This window comes from Phaenicophaeus curvirostris, chromosome 1 (assembly GCF_032191515.1).
Source record: "Phaenicophaeus curvirostris isolate KB17595 chromosome 1, BPBGC_Pcur_1.0, whole genome shotgun sequence".
In the NCBI taxonomy this organism is placed as follows: domain Eukaryota; kingdom Metazoa; phylum Chordata; class Aves; order Cuculiformes; family Cuculidae; genus Phaenicophaeus; species Phaenicophaeus curvirostris.
The window spans coordinates 4377047-4395120 of NC_091392.1; the positions used below are offsets into that span (position 1 = coordinate 4377047).

At 41.3% G+C, this 18074-nt stretch overlaps 1 protein-coding gene across 1 annotated transcript in view; it reads right to left on the reverse strand.

The window, feature by feature from the left end:
• The window catches only part of ITIH5 (inter-alpha-trypsin inhibitor heavy chain 5), a 50648-nt gene that overhangs the window by 27073 nt on the left and 5501 nt on the right, over positions 1–18074 (reverse strand). The window contains exons 3-7 of the mRNA XM_069868116.1: positions 15616–15779; positions 14302–14409; positions 12052–12302; positions 3373–3542; positions 2964–3080 (exon numbers count right to left, since the gene is read on the reverse strand). Of these exons, the coding sequence (XP_069724217.1) occupies positions 2964–3080; positions 3373–3542; positions 12052–12302; positions 14302–14409; positions 15616–15779 (810 nt within the window). The remainder of the gene's footprint in view (positions 1–2963; positions 3081–3372; positions 3543–12051; positions 12303–14301; positions 14410–15615; positions 15780–18074) is intronic.

The window sequence follows — 18074 nt, forward strand, 5'->3', positions numbered from 1 at the left end:
TTTTTCTTCCCAGTAAGGCTTGCAGATATAACCTTTTTCCCGAGACACCTCTGGCTCCTGTTAAAAGCAACTATTCCGCACAGAGTTTACTGTCTCTTTGCAAATAAAAGAACAAAGCTCATGAGGACAAAAACAGTATTTTCCTTGCCAGTGTGACAGCAGTAATGATGTGCAGTCTTGACCGCATGAAGAAGCTAACATGCTTGAGAGGTGGGTCTGTGCTAACCTCATAAAGTTCAACAAGGCCAAGTGCAAGGTCCTACACATGGCTTGGGGCAATCCCAAACACAAATACAGGCTGGGCAGAGAATGGATTGGAAGCAGACCTGAAGAGAAGGACTTGGGGGTGCTGGTGGATGAGAAGTGCAACATGAGCTGGCAATGTACGCTCGCAGCCCAAAATTCCAATTGTATCCTGGGCTGCATTGGAAGAAGTGTGACCAGCAGGGTGAGAGAAGTGATTCTCCCCCTCTACTCCACTTTTGTGAGACCCTACCTGGAATACTGAGATCTGGAGTCCTCAGCACAAGAAGGACATGGATCTGTCAGAGCAAATCTAGAGGGCCACAAGGAGGATCAGAGTGTTGGAGCCCCGTTATTATAAAGACAGGATGGGAGAACTGGGTCTGTTTAGCATAGGGATGAGGAGGCTCAGAGGAGACCTTATGGCAGCCTTCCAGTACCTAAAGGAGAGCTACAAGAAAGAGGAAGAGAGACTTTTTAGGAGGTCATGTAGGTATAAGATGAGGGGTAATGGCTTCTAACTGAAAAAGAGTGGATTTAGATTAGATATAAGGAAGAAATTCTATGCTGTGAGGGTGGTGAGGCACTGGAACAGGTTGACCAGAGAAGTCTCATCCTTGGAGGTGTTGAAGGTTGAATGAGGCTTTGAACAACCTGATCTAGTGGAACTGGATGATCCTTAAGGTCGCTTCCAACCCAAATCATTCTACAATTCTATTAGTCTATGGTAAGATTTTTTTTTGTCGTGATGCTCAAGAGTTTTCTTTTCCTGAACTTTATCTCCCTGCCAGTGCTAGAAGGCCCAGATCCTCTGTGCAGATTGACTGCAGTAGCACAGTTGAGTCTGATAGAAATTACCAGAGTTCGGAGGCTGTGAAAACGTCAGGGCAAATATGCACGTTAGTTGATCTTCCCCACAAGGCTACTATATATCTCAGTTCTGTGAGGGGAACATCTCAAAGGTCTTAATAACGTAATTTAAGCTCATCAATCAGTCCCACTATAGTGTTTGCAACTGGGTCTGGACATCTTGTTGCTTCAAAGACTGAGATATCTTAGGAAGAAGGAGATGGCATGAACACATAAAAATTCATGGAAATGGAAAACCTTGGGAGAGGAAAAGAAGATGTGATTCACTATTAGGTTGTAGGAACTGCAGGGTGCATGAAATCCTGACCCCATTTGAGTCACTTTGCCACTGACTTCATGAAAGCAGGTGAGTGAAGAGTGAAAAATGTCCTGAAGTTACTGTAGATAAGGATGCACAGCTGATGTGTCTCATACAAGAGCATGCTACTCCTAAAAACTGTCCTTTGCCATAGTTACAGCAGCTGACCTGCAAGAGCACACTTTACAAGTGCTGAGGGTATTTTTAGTTGATCTTGCATGTGACTCAGTAGAGAGAAATGAGGAAAGCTGGTCTTATGGGAGTTCCTCTCTGCACACCAGCACAGTTCACCACAGCTGCAAGAGTTCCAGAGACAGAAAGAAAAGGAGGCATTTCCTCTGCTCAGAGGCATCCTGCCACCAGGGGATGTATCTATAATTTAACAAACATCTTAATAACAATTGGGTAAAAAGGCCACTGAACAAGCATGGGCCATAGCTCTAATTGATCACGCTTTCTTAGTGTACCAAAAGAGATATATTATATAGTGTTTGAATTTGGTTGTTCCTTGATTAATCTGTGTGGAAATTTTATGATTTAGGTCATAACTCCTTGAAGTTCTAGTTTTTGAAGCAGCTGAAACCAGAGGAAGAGAAGTTCTTTGTACATATAGCAAGAACATAACATACCAGTAATTATTCATAAAAACAATATAGCTGATATAACAGACAAAAAGTTGGATCCTTGGCAAAGGTTCTAGCTAGACTCTTCTTTCACTTCAGGCTCTTCAAGTGGCATATATTTGTACCTAATTGGCCTGAGATGTATGTATGTATAGCGGCAGGAGCTAGTTAGGCTCTGCAGTAGACCACCAGCCATTAATCCCTGGCCACACTGTTTCTAGTAAGCATACAAAAAAGAAACACTAATATGCTGAGGAGGAAAATAAAAGCTTTTGTAGCACAAGGTTAATCTGCTGACCCAAGGCACTACTTGAACAGTTCACCAAAAGCCCTTTAGAGGGATAATTTCCCCAGTTCAGCACTATCCTGCATGCTGAAAGCTGCATGCTGAACCCTGGGTGCATTTGTGCAGCATCTGAGAAAAATATTTGAGACTTCTGCTGAAAGACTCAGGTTCTCAAATAGGACAAAATTGACTTTTCTTTCAACAGAACCCATTGAGTTATGCATTGCTAAGCGTTTTGCCAAGGTAATTTAAAGACAGCAGTATCTTTACTGCTGCGCTGGATACAATGGTTTGATGAACACACTTTGCTGGGAATTATCCCTATTCTGCCTCTCTTCAAACTGCTCAGAACAGGACTCCTCAGGACAATCCTATCTGCAGACTTCTAGCTCAGTTTTGACAGCATTGACCTTTTTTACAGAGTGATGGAGTTCTCTGCACTTTTTGTTCCCATTCCATTCCCACTAACATGATAAAGTCTCATTGCTGGTAAATAACTTCTCTTTGAGGTGTCTTCAGAGCCTCCTCTCACCTCAAACATAGGAAATATTTTGCAGAAGACCTCATCTGGTGAGACAAAGACTGAACCAAGCTCTCTGCAAGTTTACAGCCAACCAGTCTATAACAAAAACAAGGGCCTCACCTGTTTGAGTTTCGTTCCTACCATGGAAGCACTGCTGTCAAGCACAAAGATGACGTTCTTCGGCAATGGAGGAAGATCTGTGGGGGCGAAGTAGTGCACGAAATACCCATTAAGAATCTGTGGAAGAGCAAGGGAGTCAGGAAATGAAGGCAGATAATGCAACGTTCCATATAAATAATAATGGAATATCTGGTTGGCCACACCCAATCCTGCTTTCAATGTCTGTATCTACATTGGAGCATAAGAGTGCTTCTTGGTAACCATCTTAATCCTGGTCCCCTGTTTATCCATACTGGGGGAGCCTACTGGAGTTCTGGTGGGCAATGGGGTTTCCTTCTAAATACAGAAAGGATATAGAACCATCTCACACATAATTAATAAAATGGAAAAGAAGAGTTGTATACAGTACCTGAACATCCCCAATGCTCAGCTCCCTGTTGACATCATATCTAATTATGAAGTCTCCCAGAATGCCATTTCGGGCAATCCTGGTTTGCTCGACAACAGTGGGATTGAACGTAACTTTAGCTAAGGTTTTGGTATGTCCAACTACAGTAGAAGGAGGAGGAGAAACATCACCTGTTGAGATAAAACCACAGTATTGCAACCTTTTTTTTCCCACTGTCTTACAAGTGTCTAAGCACAGCACACACAGTATTACCATGGAGTCAGGTCAACTAGCACAGTTACATACTGAGATTAAACATTCACCTCACCAGTGACAAAATAAGAATTTAATAGCCCCTCACCTCTAATTCTCAACTGAAACCGACATTGCAATGCCATTAGGTATACAAATGTTTCAGCAAAATTCCTGCACTCTCTTCTGTTTAGAAGTCAGACTTTGTCTGCATGACTGTTAATTTCTTTCTGTAAATAATGAACACACAACTCCAGACATGCATGTGGTATTCATTCCAGCCAACCCTAGACATCTAGAACATAGATCCTATACCTGAGATTGTGTCTGTCAATCCAAGTACGATTCACTCTACCTGTTAAAACACCTCCTTTATGATTAGATGAATCATACTGTCCCTGTTGATTACAAAGAATACTTGAGGTGACTTGTTCAGATGTACTGTAGGCATGCGAGGTGGGATTGATGTGACTGATCGCATAATCTGAAGGGCATCTCATGTGTAACGTCTACAAGTAAACAAGTTATCTCAGCTGCCTTTGAGTCCAGCATGGAGTTATGAGCATATTGCTGCAATTTCATTCCTACCAATTGAGACAAAAATCCAACACTTGTTAGTGCAGTCATGCAAACTGCATCGCTGAGATGTAACTCACCCTAATTTCTAAGACCCCTTCCGGAATCAATAAAGAAATATGTGCCTTTCAGAAGGTCTCTCTTAGAAAAACAATAATTTAGGTTTGAGTCACCCTGAAGGAACCTCTGCTTGTCTTGTTAGCAGTGTTCACTCTTCTAAAGCTGAAGGATACTGAGATTCCTTGTTGTTTTTCTGTGTGACCAAAATTCCACCTTACTCTTTTTTGATGTGCCAACTGTTCATTTCCTCTGAACTCCATAAGAACCTTTGCATGAGACTAGCCAAAGGAAAGATTTCACCCTGAATGTCCCCAGATTTTGAGGGCTTTCACACTTAACCTAACTAGTTATTGGAAAGCCCAAAACACATTCTCAACTGATGTTTTTCTTGGGTGCTTCAACTCTTACAGTGATTATTCCAACACTCCTGCTGAGGCACAGAAGTTCTAAAATATCTGCACATGTGCTGATTAAAATTGGTGGCAATGAGCTGTTTAATTATACTGTGGGGAAGTTCTCAAATCTTTACCAAAGACGGCTCAAGAAGTCTGTGGTATAGCAGGGAGAAGAAAAGCTGGGTGAGATTCAGTTCTAATATAGCAGTTCACAATGTCTGAGCTTATTTTCTAGACTCCCATTATGCTCAGTGGAGATCAGGTCAAGAGTGTCAGGGGAGATTAGGGTACAATACATCTAGCCACACATAGACATCTGCTTTAGGATAACTTTAATTATGTGCTATACCCCATTAACAGTACTGATCACAATGTCAAGGTGCATGCAGTCTTGGAAAGCTCCTCTCCAGGGGTTCCTATAATAATGTTATTGTAACAAGAAGTGGCACTTGTCCATCTCTGCAAAATACTTAGAGCAGTGCATTAGAAGAATGCAATGTGACATCTGTATGCAACACTGAACATAATCCAACTCACACAGGGATCCCACAGTGGTTTTCAAAATCTGATACGTATGATTATGTCCATTTAACAAGTAGGAAAATGGAGGCATGGAGTGGTTACCTACCCACATGTCAAAGTCCACAGAAATGCTGAGACTAAGGTTCTTGTGCATTTATAAAATGATTAGCCAAAGCCATAGCATTTATTCTAAAGTGTTATGCACAACCTAGTCTCATCTAGGCAGAGGAATGAAACTAAGAGTCATAAATCAATAGCACTCTAGGATGTTATTTCCATGTTGTTTTGGCTTTACTTTTACAGCTGTCCTGTGAATATCAAGGCACAAGACCACGCTATTGAGGCAGGGAAGAGTTTTCTGATAGGCCAAATTTCTACACAGATAAATAGTTGGAGGACCTGGAATGTGAAAGAAACTCATGGACAAAAGTCTTGACCAAAGGAGTTTAAACGACAGGTATTACTCTCTTTCTCTAAAGTCAAGAGTTGCCTTTGCATTGTGGCTTCTCTGACTATGGCAGTTGCCATCCATCCATCCTGACAGAAACAGAAAGAGGGGTCCCAGCCAATATATTGAAATCACTTAAGGACACTGGTGTCGGATCTTAAAGGGGGCTTACAAAATGATGACCCCGAGCTTTGACATTTATTCTAAAATCTGTGTATGGTCCAGATTTCTCCAGGCAAATAAAAGTCATAAATTAATAGATCTATGAGATTTTTACCTCAATGTTGATTTTTTTAATTTTTTTTTTTTACTTGTACAACTACCCTCTGATCTGATGAATGAACAGATGCCGTATGTTTTTAATAAACAATGCATCAGATTTTCATGTATTGGCCTTCCTGGATTTTCCTCCTGTCCTCTATCACTTCCAAGATCCCATTAAACTGCTGTTGTGTGAGAAATGGCTTAGCAGTTCATTTATATTTTCTGTTCTACTTGAGGGTTTCACGTTACTTCCCCTCAGCTGTTGAAAAGCAATCATTGCCCTTGGTTAGACTGCCTGGCCACATCACAACAGGGTTAGCAAAAGTCGACCTCACACTGGAAACAGAAGCTCTCCCCATACACCCACTGCACACCAATACCTGTGGCTGTGGCCTTCAGGCTTCACTTCTATTTTTCTCTGTTATTAAGTACACTAACAGGTCAGAACAATAAGCTGGACGCCACAACATCATGTGTTCCAATCCTAGACTCTGGACATCTGAAATTAGCTGAGTTAGGTAGCCACTTCATGCCTCAGTTTCCCTACCTGTTAAATAGGCATAATCACGTATATCTAGTTTTGTAAACTACTGAGGAATCTAAATGTGGATCCCATTGCATCCTTATATTACTCCTCAAAACACTCCTTGGAGGCAAGAAATGTCATTGCCTTTGACACAGATGGTGCTTTAGGAGCCCTTGGAAACATGGTTTTCAAGGCTGTGTAACAGCTCTTGTCAGTGACAGAAATACCTGGGGAAGCTCTCCTATCTTCTTCACAGTGATTAATCTCTTATTTCCAGAACAGCTATTAAAACCAAAATATAGTCTGATAGAGAAGATATAAATTGTTTTTTACCCTGGAATAATAGAAATCAGGTCTGGAACAGAGGCTGTCTAATCCATCGCATGTTCTCAGACTGAACCCTTTCCTACTTGATTTTATTACATGGATCTGGAAATATTCCAGACCTCCAGTAATGGAAACTCAGTACCTACTCTTGCCAGTCCTTTCCCAAGCTTCACTTTTTCACTGTTAGACATTTTCAGTGTCTAACTGACATTTTTCTTTCTGGACTATAAACACGTAATTTCTTGTCCTGCTACACAGAAAACACAGTACGCTTTTCCTCCTTGCAGCAGCCTTTTATATATGCAAACACAGTAACTATGTCTTCCCCTACATTTCTTTTTCATGCAGCACTTGATAGCCATATTGCAATTACTCTTCCCTGTTTATTGGCCCGGTTCTTTTCAAAAAAGCGACTGAGAGAGGAAAATCTGTGAGATATTGTGGACAGAGCATGGACGAGCTCCGAAGACTTGAGCTGCCCTGTGCTCAGTGAGGTAGTCGGTAGGGTCTTTAGAAAAACTTTCCACCAAAATCAGGTCAAGAAGTAAATAGAACAGGAAAAAGTATTTTTCATATGAAACTAGTCCTCATATGATGAACAGTTAAGCCTAAATTATTTTGGAGACTGGCAGAGTCAAGATTAGAGCTCAAATGCAAAGTTCATCCTCTGCTAACACATGGGAGCTTCTAGACAACTGTGATAAGAAATAAAAGCCTTTCTGAGACCTATGACTTTGAAAAGAGAGAGTCATTCTCAAGTAGCATGGTGTTTCACTGCCCAGGTCCATGACTAGTTCTCACACCACTGCACTGCAGGAAAAGGATGAGGACAGTCATTCCTGAGGATGCTGGGTAGGACACCATTCTGAAAATGGCTCTATTCTGAGGTCACCAGAGAAGGCCAAGATACTTGGCCTCAATGTCTCCTGTTTTGGGCTTTGTATGTGATAGAAGACCACAGCTGCACCTGCCAAAAGATCACTTCCCAAAACTCACGTGCCTATGATCTTCCTTTGGGGAAAATACAACTCCCAGATGGAGCTGTGTGTGCAGAAGTCACTGACAGAGGAAATGTCCCAGAAAGACCTGTCATCACGTTGTCTCAGCTCCGTATTCAGAGAGGATGTACACAGGACTTTCCAAGAGCCTCTATCTACAGCAAAGCACAGCATCACTTTTCATAAATCGCCAGAATTTTGTGGAACCAAGCCCAATCTTTGTATCTTGGGCCTCTACAGCCAGAACCAGGCAGAACTGGACTCTGAAGTGCTTCTGCACAGCTAATGCAATGATTTCTTCACTGTCCTGTAAATGGCAAAAAAAAACTGTCCTTCACTCTTTCTCATCAAGGAACATTTTCTGTCTATAGGTCTTTAAGTTTTATCTCTTCTGTTCATCACAGGCTGCATGGATACTAGCAGTTTGGCTGGAGTCAAAAGTACAAATCCTAAATGGCCATTGAACAAAGAAACTGGGTTTTTTTCCACTATGCTTCTTGCACAACACATTTGGCTTTATGGCTATTGTGTAGAAAGTACCACAAATGAAGAGGATTGGTCTATGAAATAAAGGCAGATCAGCCAATCAGCCATTCCTCCACTTTTGCTCATCTAAACTATTGTTATTAATTTCTTCATTAGTTTTGCTAATAGCTTTTATTCCTACAACAGGTTGGCATTTCAGTTAACATCAATCACTGCTGGTGCCCATCATCCTGGAGCTGTGGATGACTTCAAAGACAAACATATTTGATTTCAAACTTAATTTGCCTATCCTACACCGGACCTTCAGCACCTGTACTCAGAAAAAGAACACAGTTTCTCATCCACATCAGTCAGAGTCAATAGTACCTAAATGACTTCTGAAGCTACATCCCATCCTCAATAATAGTTTCAGGTTGATGACACTTTGAACATATTACTCAGGATGCCATTTAATGATGACTTATGCCATAATGCATTTTTCACCTAATAATCTGAAAGTAATTTAGTAATACTTATCAGAATTTCACATTTTATCATTAACCATGAGATATTGAGGAAGAGAATTTTCATGGCACACTCAAACCAGTCAGGCAATACCATTTTGCAATGTGCAGCCCTCCATTTCTTATTTGGTCATCTTTTTAAGTCATGACCTCTCATTTGGAGCACCACAGGCAACACCATATGGCAGCATCTGGTCTGGCACTCTTTGCAGACCACTTATTTACTACATTACTACCAAGCTCTCTGGTCAAGTGAAGTTTTATGCCATAGGAGTCCAAAAAGACACCAGACACTGGAATTTTCTTGATTTGCTCCCAGTTTGCAGACTACCTGCCAAGCAGCAACTCTTTAAATATAAGACTCACAATTCACCTGTCTTTCACTTAAAACCCCGTAGCCTTCCCTGGAGATCTCACTGGATGTGCAGATCTCACGTGTTTGGATCTCCAAGTGTCACGTGAGCAAGAAGACTTTGCAGGGAGGATCTATGGACTCAGATATTTCGCTATTTGATCAAGCTTCAGTCAACTGACTGGATATAGTAAAATGCTCCTTACATTGGCCTTGGCCTCCCTAGGAGTATTCTTGTGTTTAGGAAGGCAGGAAGTTCCTGTTGTCTGCTCCGAGTGTGATTGATTTTGTTGGCCAGAAGAGTTCACAAGCAATAAATCCCTCCTATACAAAACAAGCTGCCCTTCTTTGTGTCCTGTATTAGATCCTTCTGAGACCCTACGCTAGTTTCTCTTCTCTTCTCTTCTCTTCTCTTCTCTTCTCTTCTCTTCTCTTCTCTTCTCTTCTCTTCTCTTCTCTTCTCTTCTCTTCTCTTCTCTTCTCTTCTCTTCTCTTCTCTTCTCTTCTCTTCTCTTCTCTTCTCTTCTCTTCTCTTCTCTTCTCTTCTCTTCTCTTCTCTTCTCTTCTCTTCTCTTCTCTTCTCTTCTCTTCTCTTCTCTTCTCTTCTCTTCTCTTCTCACTACTGGCAATATCCTAGTCTCCTTGTCTTCCTTTAGATTAGAAAGAATCTCAGCAAACCTACTGAATGCATTAACCCAAATATTCATTTAAGCAGCACACACCTGAGTATCTGTGAAGACTTGATCTAGCAGAGACACAACCCACTTGCGACCGCCCATGACAGACTCAGTGATTTCACCAGAGCAAATAGATTTCACTGACTGTATAGGGGAATTCCATATAGAAAGAGTCTGTAATTGAATTCTGAGCAGGGATAAAGCACAAGGAATGTGAGTTTCAGTTGCTTTATCCAACCTGAAATGGGACATCTATATCATATGCATTTTAGTGGCTAGGGAGGATTATGGAATCTTTGAGCTTGAGCCCATTTTTATGTGAGCTGTTTTAAATCTGAAGCACAGTGCCAAGAACGATCTGTGTTCACAGATTGGATAGCACATTATGAGAGTTTTCCTTGTATGTCACTTGCATATAGGATTTTCCATGCTGCACTAGACCAGTGTCTGCTCTGCTTAGGCTGCCTCTGACCTTAATTGGTGCCAGATGTTTTGCAGGAAACCATATACCACAATGCATTATCATAGGTGAAAAAGGTCTCCTGTCCCTCCTGGTGAGGGGCAGAGCACATTTACCATACAATGCGTGGATGTGCAACAGAGAAACTAATTAGCTGCATGAGGCTTGACCTGACGCTGGTCCAAATCACTGAGAGTCTTGATTTCACTATAATTTGGAGTATATCAGTAGTATTACATTGAGTATTCAGTTTAACTCCAGTTCACATGCTTTAGGGTCTTTACCTAGCAGAAACGAACAGCTCCACTGGTTTTGCGGGCATTATATCACCTGGAGTAGCTGAGGATTGAGTCTCACAGACTCCATATCCTCCTTCCAGGTCAGACTCACCCTCTTCTTTTGGTGGTTTTTTTTTTTCTCAACATGTAGCAATCACGGCATCCTGTGCTCCTCACTGTTAGTTTACACTGGGAGGATTACCTTAACACTGTCTGAACAGTGCTTGAGATCAGCTGGAGGTAAGAGCAGATACTCGGACCACAGTTAGTGCTTTGGCAAAACATGGATTTTCCTCTTGGAATTTCCCATGTTCTAAAATGCAGGATTTCCTATCTACCTTGGCATGGATGGATGGAAAAAACAACTCACATCAAATAAACAGTTCCCAGGAGACGTGGAGCCAGGGAAGAATCTGCTCAACTGCTGAGCACAAGGTCTGAAGGCCCAGTTCAAAGCTTGTAAAGACAATGGGAAAAAAAAAATCGTACTGAGTTGGATGGGAGCAGCCCTATATTCATTAAGCTTCAAAGTTCCCACAAACTTGTGTGTTATGAACACAAAAAATTCCATATTAATATAACTGCTTGTCAGGGGCTCACTGAGGGATGGACCTGCAGGGCCTGCCCTAGGACAAACAGGTCACATCCTACAGGACAGTCTGGGGCAGGGACTGATGACTTCTGGCTGGGCTTTAAATGGGATCCCAGGGCTGGTGGTGACCCTGGGAGAGAAAGGTAGGGACAGTCAAGAATCTTGGTGCCCTCAGGGCCTTAACACCACTCTCTTGTCCCTGGGAAGTTGTGGAAACACCATCCCTGGAGGTGTTCAGAAAGTGTGAAGATGTGGCACTCAGGGATATAGTTTAGGAGGCATGATGTTCTCAGGAAGAGAATTTGACTTGATGATCTTAGAGGTCTTTTTCAACCCTAATGATTCTATGATTCTGTGCTTATGCACAGATTTCACATGGACACAGCCATTTACAGAAAACAGAACAAAAGCCATCAGCCTTTATGATAAGACTGAATTCCCACCACCGAACTGCACAGGGTTCATGAAATCCCTTTCACATAGCCATTATACCAGCTTCCATGAACCCTGAGATTGCCCTGTCAGTGAATGAAAGATCTCTAAATAAGAATAGCTGATGGTGTGCAGTGCTTTGAAACTTGCTTGTCAGTCAAACACAGTCACCTCTGGGTGGAATGTATCTGTCATACAGTAGATGAAGCAAGAGTGAGGAAGGGAAAGTAAAAAATGCATCTTTCTAAATAGTTGGTATTTGCCAGAATAATTTATGCCCACTGAGATGCTAACATTCATTTTTCTTGTTGTCTTCATGAGATGTGTCCTCTAGTTTCTAACATAGTCTTGATCCTAGACAATGTTGCTTTCATACGATGTTCGGGTTTTGTTTCATGCTTCGTTTGGAGCAGAGAGAAAGCAAATGAAACATCAGTCTACATAATTACACACGATTGCCTTGCAGAACTCCCAACACTGCCAGCACAGCTCTGGAGAAGTGATTAAGGCCCCACAAGTAACAGAACCACAGCTCATAAAATCTCTCCTTACCATCAACTTTCCCATTGCCTTTATGTTTGCTGTTTCGAAGGGGAGGCACCTCCAGTGAAACTATGCCCGACTTCTCCAGGATGTTCACCTCCACACGTAACCTCCCCACCAGCTGCTGGGGCCGGATGCTGACTGTATACTCATATTTTCCCAGTCGCCTCTGCAAAAGCTCTTCATAATGTAGTAGGAACTTGGCCTGCATCTTGCGAGGAATGAAGACAGAAGCTTTGAATGTCTCATAGCCATTCTCCCTGGAAGGAAAATCCAAAGACACCTTCACACCCCATACACATCATGTACTGTCTTCTCCAGTGAATGATGAATCTGGATTTTGTTTGTCAAATATAAATATGTTCCAGCAATGAATATGTGAAAACAACAAGCATGAAAACAACTTAATGCTTCTCAAAGCATTGGACATAAAAGGTTTCCACAGGAGGAAAGGTCTTAAGAAATGAGATGATTTCTTACAGAGAGGAATATGACAAACATGTGTAACATGGAGCAGAGTCAGAAGAATAGCTTCCTCTTGGTTTATTACACAGAATTCGCAAGACTCATATTTAATACCTGACTTTTCCACTGCTCATTCATTGCAGTACCGTAAGCAAAGTAGAAATTATTTCCTCTTCCCTAATCTTAGCAGTTTATAGCTACATGCTCAATTAGGAGAAAGAGGACTCTTAAGGAAACTCCATCTCTGGAGATCTCCCTAAAAGGACTCCTTTATTCTGACTGAACAGAGTGTGCCACCAGTCACCCAGCATACAACTGACAGTCATCTTTCTTTTTCTTAATTTGAAGTGAGATGAATTCCCACCTTTAGATTTCATTTGTTTCAGCTGCCCTTCTGTTAAACAGAGATAACTTAAGATGCTCTACCTCCCATTCAGTGCACCATAGTATCCGGCTACGAGGCACTGCAATGATTCCAGGCACTACTATTTGTGAAGGGAAAATTAAAAAAGCCACATTGCAAGAATGGAAATCTTTAATTCCTTGCAGGGGTAAGTTCAGAACTCACTGATGTGAGATTTTGGTGATGCACAAAATTCAGTGAGTACTGAAAAGGATTTGAGACTTTGATGTTTCTAGCACATAGAAAAAGGTATTTTTTAATGCTGGCTATTTTTTTTTTTTTGCATGTGCAATGTTGGCCTTGTATTTTTTTTAATGTTGGAATGACATCTCTGGGTCATACCAGTGGTCCAACAAAGAAAGATAATGATCCCCTACAGAAGAGGAAGCAAAAGGGCACAGCAAGAGAAATACAGTGTTTCAGAAGGAAGAAAAACTCTTTCAGGTTATGCCAGTCTGTGTCCGGATCCTTTGATAAAGGTTCCTGATGGATTTTTCCTACTATGAATTTACCTGCTCATTTTTTGAATGCACATTAAGTTTAGCATTCACAATTTTTAGTGGCAAGAAACACGATCTATGTGACAAATACTTTATTTTGACCACTTCGAACCTATCATAATTTCTTTCTATTTTCTCTAGTTTTCATACGAAAGACAGAAAAGAACAACTCCTTATTCTCCTCCTACATACCACTCATTTGTTCTGATCTCTGTCAGACTTCTCTGTCCCCACAGTTCATCATCTTTTTTACATGAAAATCATAGTTATTTAGCTGTCCTTGATCATATGATGACATTGGAATAGTGCTACTGTCCCTGGTAACTGGGAATAATGCAGGATTTTCTGGAGCAGGAAAATCCATCCGGAGGTGCCTATTTTTGAGAGTTATTTGGGTAAAATTAGAAGGGGGATAATGCTCCATAGTGCTGCTGAAAAAGTGCATTCGGGTGAACATATAGTTTTTAAGACCTGATGAGACTTTTTTTCCAGTGATTGGCCAAGAGGACTTAACACAGGCAAGTGCTGAGAACAGGGCAAGTAAGCATGACTGCAAAAGGTTGCTTGTGATTCTACCACTCACTAACTTTGTAGTTTTGGAGTTGTAAGTCACTGGATTTCAGTGTGCTTTAATTTTCCTGTCTGTTATTCAAGAGGTAACAAGATTTCTTTCCCTCCCAAGTATGTCTTGGAGTGTCTAGCACATGAAAATTTTGCACAACAGGACTAGAAAAGGCTACACATAGTTTTACATGAATTACACAGGTCAGTGTGAATAACATTGTGTTTAGTTCTTTCTTCCTGTAAATCCATGGATGTTTATGCCAAAGGAGCCAAAATAAAGATGGGGTATTTTGCTTCCCAGAACACAGACAAATGTAGGACACTTACCTTCCATCTGTAGGGCTTGGAGGTTTCTTGTGCCTTGCTTTGTCATCACTGCTGTGTTTCTTTTCTTTCCCTGTGACCTCCCCATAATAAGTCTTGTTCCCAATGATCCTAGAGAGCAGAGACATCAGGATGACCACTCTGCACCCATATACAGATACAGCTTCCTATAGCTGTGGAAGGATTCACAGATCCTATACATGTTATCAGGCTGTGTGCTTCTGGTATTTCTATGTCCACTCAAGCCACTGAAACAGAAGCTGAGTTAGAAGTTCCCTGGCTGGTTGTATGAGCAGAGTATATTTTTAGTCTAGGAGTTTATGTCTCTAAAATGCCAATTCATCAGGTAAACTACAAACATCATTATGCAAGCCAGTAAACAAAGCAGTTGCCAAGAGTCCGAAAAAGCACTTTTTCTGTGGTTTCAGATCCACCATCTGTGTTGATCCATGGGGTTATATTCAGGATGACTGCTCTCAGTTAGCTGCTTCCCTAAGTATAAAGTTACTCCCCAGGAATGAGTTATAGGGCCTTGGATTCCATAAGAAAACAGCCCTCAACATACATTTTGCCTAGTCAAAGTCAAAAGCCTGGTTTTCCTCCTATTCAGTCCAAATAGAAGTCTTTCTGCAAGAGCCAGTCCCCTGTCTGCTATGGTCAGATCCAAAACTGTGGCCCCAATGTCTACCCTTATGGGCAACCTGAGCATCACTAAACCAAACATGTTTTTGAAACCAAGAGCTTCATTTACTCTTTAACTACTCATTTCATAATGAGCTTGATTACCCTCTACCTGCTCTATTATCTATACAGACTGACTAGAATCCCCAACAGTAAGTCTACCTGTCTTCTAGTTGGAGTTGACTCTCCTTCTCCATTTATAGTATGGAGAACCTGGAACAACAAGAAGCTTCTCAAGCATCGTTGTCAGAGTTAGGTGGAATAACTATGGTGTGCCACTGTTGCCAAAACTTTAATTGGAAAGGTTTCTGAGGGCTACGAGTGATTTTTCTGGTCCGAAAGAGAGAGAGAGGAGGAAAAGGAAGTTGTTAAAATACATTCAAATGGGAAATAGAAGAACGTTCTTCCCCATATACCTGAATCTTAGCAGCCTGTGATCCAAGGATTTGCTCTGTGCTCTGGGGCCACGACCAGTCTTGGATAAAATACATCATGTGTGGTTTTATTTTTTTCCCAAAGAAATTATTTTAAAAGCCTTGTTACAGCACTACTGCAGATTATCCAGTTTTGGAAACCTGAGAGAGCTACCTGTGGTACAGGAGAACCACTGTCCATCCAGCTGTCAGCATTACTTACACAGTAAAGTTGGAGATGAAGGCAGCAGCTGGGATTTGCATCTCAAAGACACCTTCTCGTGCCTCAGATCCGCTGTTCACCATTGTGCAGGACACCGTGGTGAAAGCATACCGAGAAATGATTGTGGATTTCACAGTGAATTCAGACATCCGAGGCTTGGTTTCCTGTAGATATCAGAAGTTACCTGTTAACACTGAGAGCTAGGTAACTCAGTATTTCACTGGGTTTAACACTAAATATGCTCAAGCAAATAACCACCTTATGAGTAACAGACTCCATATGAAAAACAGTCAACAACAGGGAAGATGGGCTTGCCCTCAAAATTCTAGGTCAGCTGCAAAAGGCAAACCAGAGAGGTGGCACTGCCAGGGTTCACACACAAGAGCAAAGACCACAGACATTCTCCAGTCCTTGGGAAGGGTCCAGGCAGGATGAGAGTTCTGGTGATGCCAGCCTTTATGTTATGAAACACGCTGATAAAATCCACCTGTATCCTAAATTGCACCCTTCAACTCTGACTGTGTGAGAGGATCAGGATTAGTCCTTTATGGCCTTGGAAGAGAAGCCCAAAATACATCCCTGTAGGGTCTAGAACCGATGTCAGAGAAATTGCCTCATGTACTTTGCACAACAGATCTAAGTCCCCTTGAGAGACTGAAATCACTTTGTATGAAGCAGCATTTTCTAATTCATACAATCAGATCCATAAGTTAGTTGTCAACGGAGTTGACTCAGCCCTCCTCTGCTGAGTATCCATCCTGGAGGTCTCAGCCAATGGATGGAAGAGATTCAATAAGAAACACTGACACTGTGATGTCTTGAGTAAAATATTTTAAGACTTTTAGCCCGTACTGGATTCTTTCCAACAAAGAAGCAGCAGAGACTGAAATGAATGACATATGACAGAAGCTGAAAGCCAATTTCTGTTTCTTGAGAATGTGTTTTTGAGCAGAAGCCCCAGGCTGGAAAATTTCTCCAGTCTAATGTGGAGCTCAAGAGTTTTCTTCCTGGAAGACTTCAGTGTATTTAACTATAAGCTGTTCAAGTAAAATGAAAAGATGTTTGTATGTTGCCTTAAACAGTCAAAGACTAAACCCTCAAGAACAGAAGGAAGCTAAGGAATAAAATACATTGCAAATACAGAGCAACTTCACTAAGCCAAATACACCCAGATTCTTCATACCGAGGTTGACAAATAGTCACAGCTACATAAGACTTGTGAAGAACATGCTCTTTAGCTCTACTTCCAGGGTTTCTTTCCAAAACAAAAATCATTTTAACAAATGGCTTAACAAAAGGAGCAAATGTTTGTATAAGTATTAAACAAGAACGTTTCTGTAGTAGCTGATGGCCTCAGAGGCAGTATTATCACTGAGCATCCAGCTAACCAAGCTGCTAGGCTAGTGAATTCCAAGTAAATAGAGGAATGAGGGTCCACTGGCAACAAACACAAAACTATCAATAAAATTGGAATAAAACCCCACCTGCCTATACTTTCAAGGCTTGGAAAGAATCTGATAAATGTGTCTCAGATCAGCTTAATCATGATAGATATCTTTCTTAGCTGGAGAATATGTGGTGTGCTCTGAGCTTAAGCTCCCATGGAGAACAATGGAAAGAAATCAAGACTAGAACGCATCTGCTCAGATCTAATATCCCCTCTTTAGGCCACTAGTGGCTTTTATTCAATCAGTATTGATTACAACTTGACCCTGTTGTTCTTAGGACCTTCCCTGATACATCGGCATGGTTTTCCAGTCTCATTATCCTGAAGGTGGAGAGGATAGGCAGTTTTGATCAGAAGCAGTGGTGTAGGAATATTTTCAGATACAATGAGCTGATGTTTCATTCAGTCTTCCGTACCACTAATTGCCTGTGGCACAGCAAGAGATAGAGAGGATTTAATAACAGAAATAAAAGAATATGAAACTACAGCAAATTCTTGGGTTCCAGATCTTCTGCATCCACTCCCATGTTCTGCAATTCATCATAAGATGTGGATTCAAACATTGCTGACATCTCAACAGCAAAAGAGTCCTTTCCTTTTTATTTGAAATACAAGTGGTTCTGTGGTGACAGATCTGACACTAAGTCTAACAATGGGACTGCAATGATGGATTCATCTGAAATCAGAAAGTCTTTAGAATATGACAGAGGATGTGGACTTGCTCTTGTGACAAGAACATAAGAATGGCTGTATTGGGTGAGAACAAAAGCAATTCTAACCGTACAGCCTGTCACTGGCAGAGGTCAATAGTACATGCTTAGAGAAGTGTGTAAAATCAACCCAAACTGTACTGATACTACCCAGAAACACACTCTCAGTTTTCAGTAATCTGTGGCTGAAGAAACTCCTCAACCAACAGTGGCATTTTTGTGCTTAGTAAACCTCTGTGGAGTTTTCTTTTGTGACTTTACGCAGCAGCTTTTTTAATCCGTGTAAGGTTTTCGCATCTACA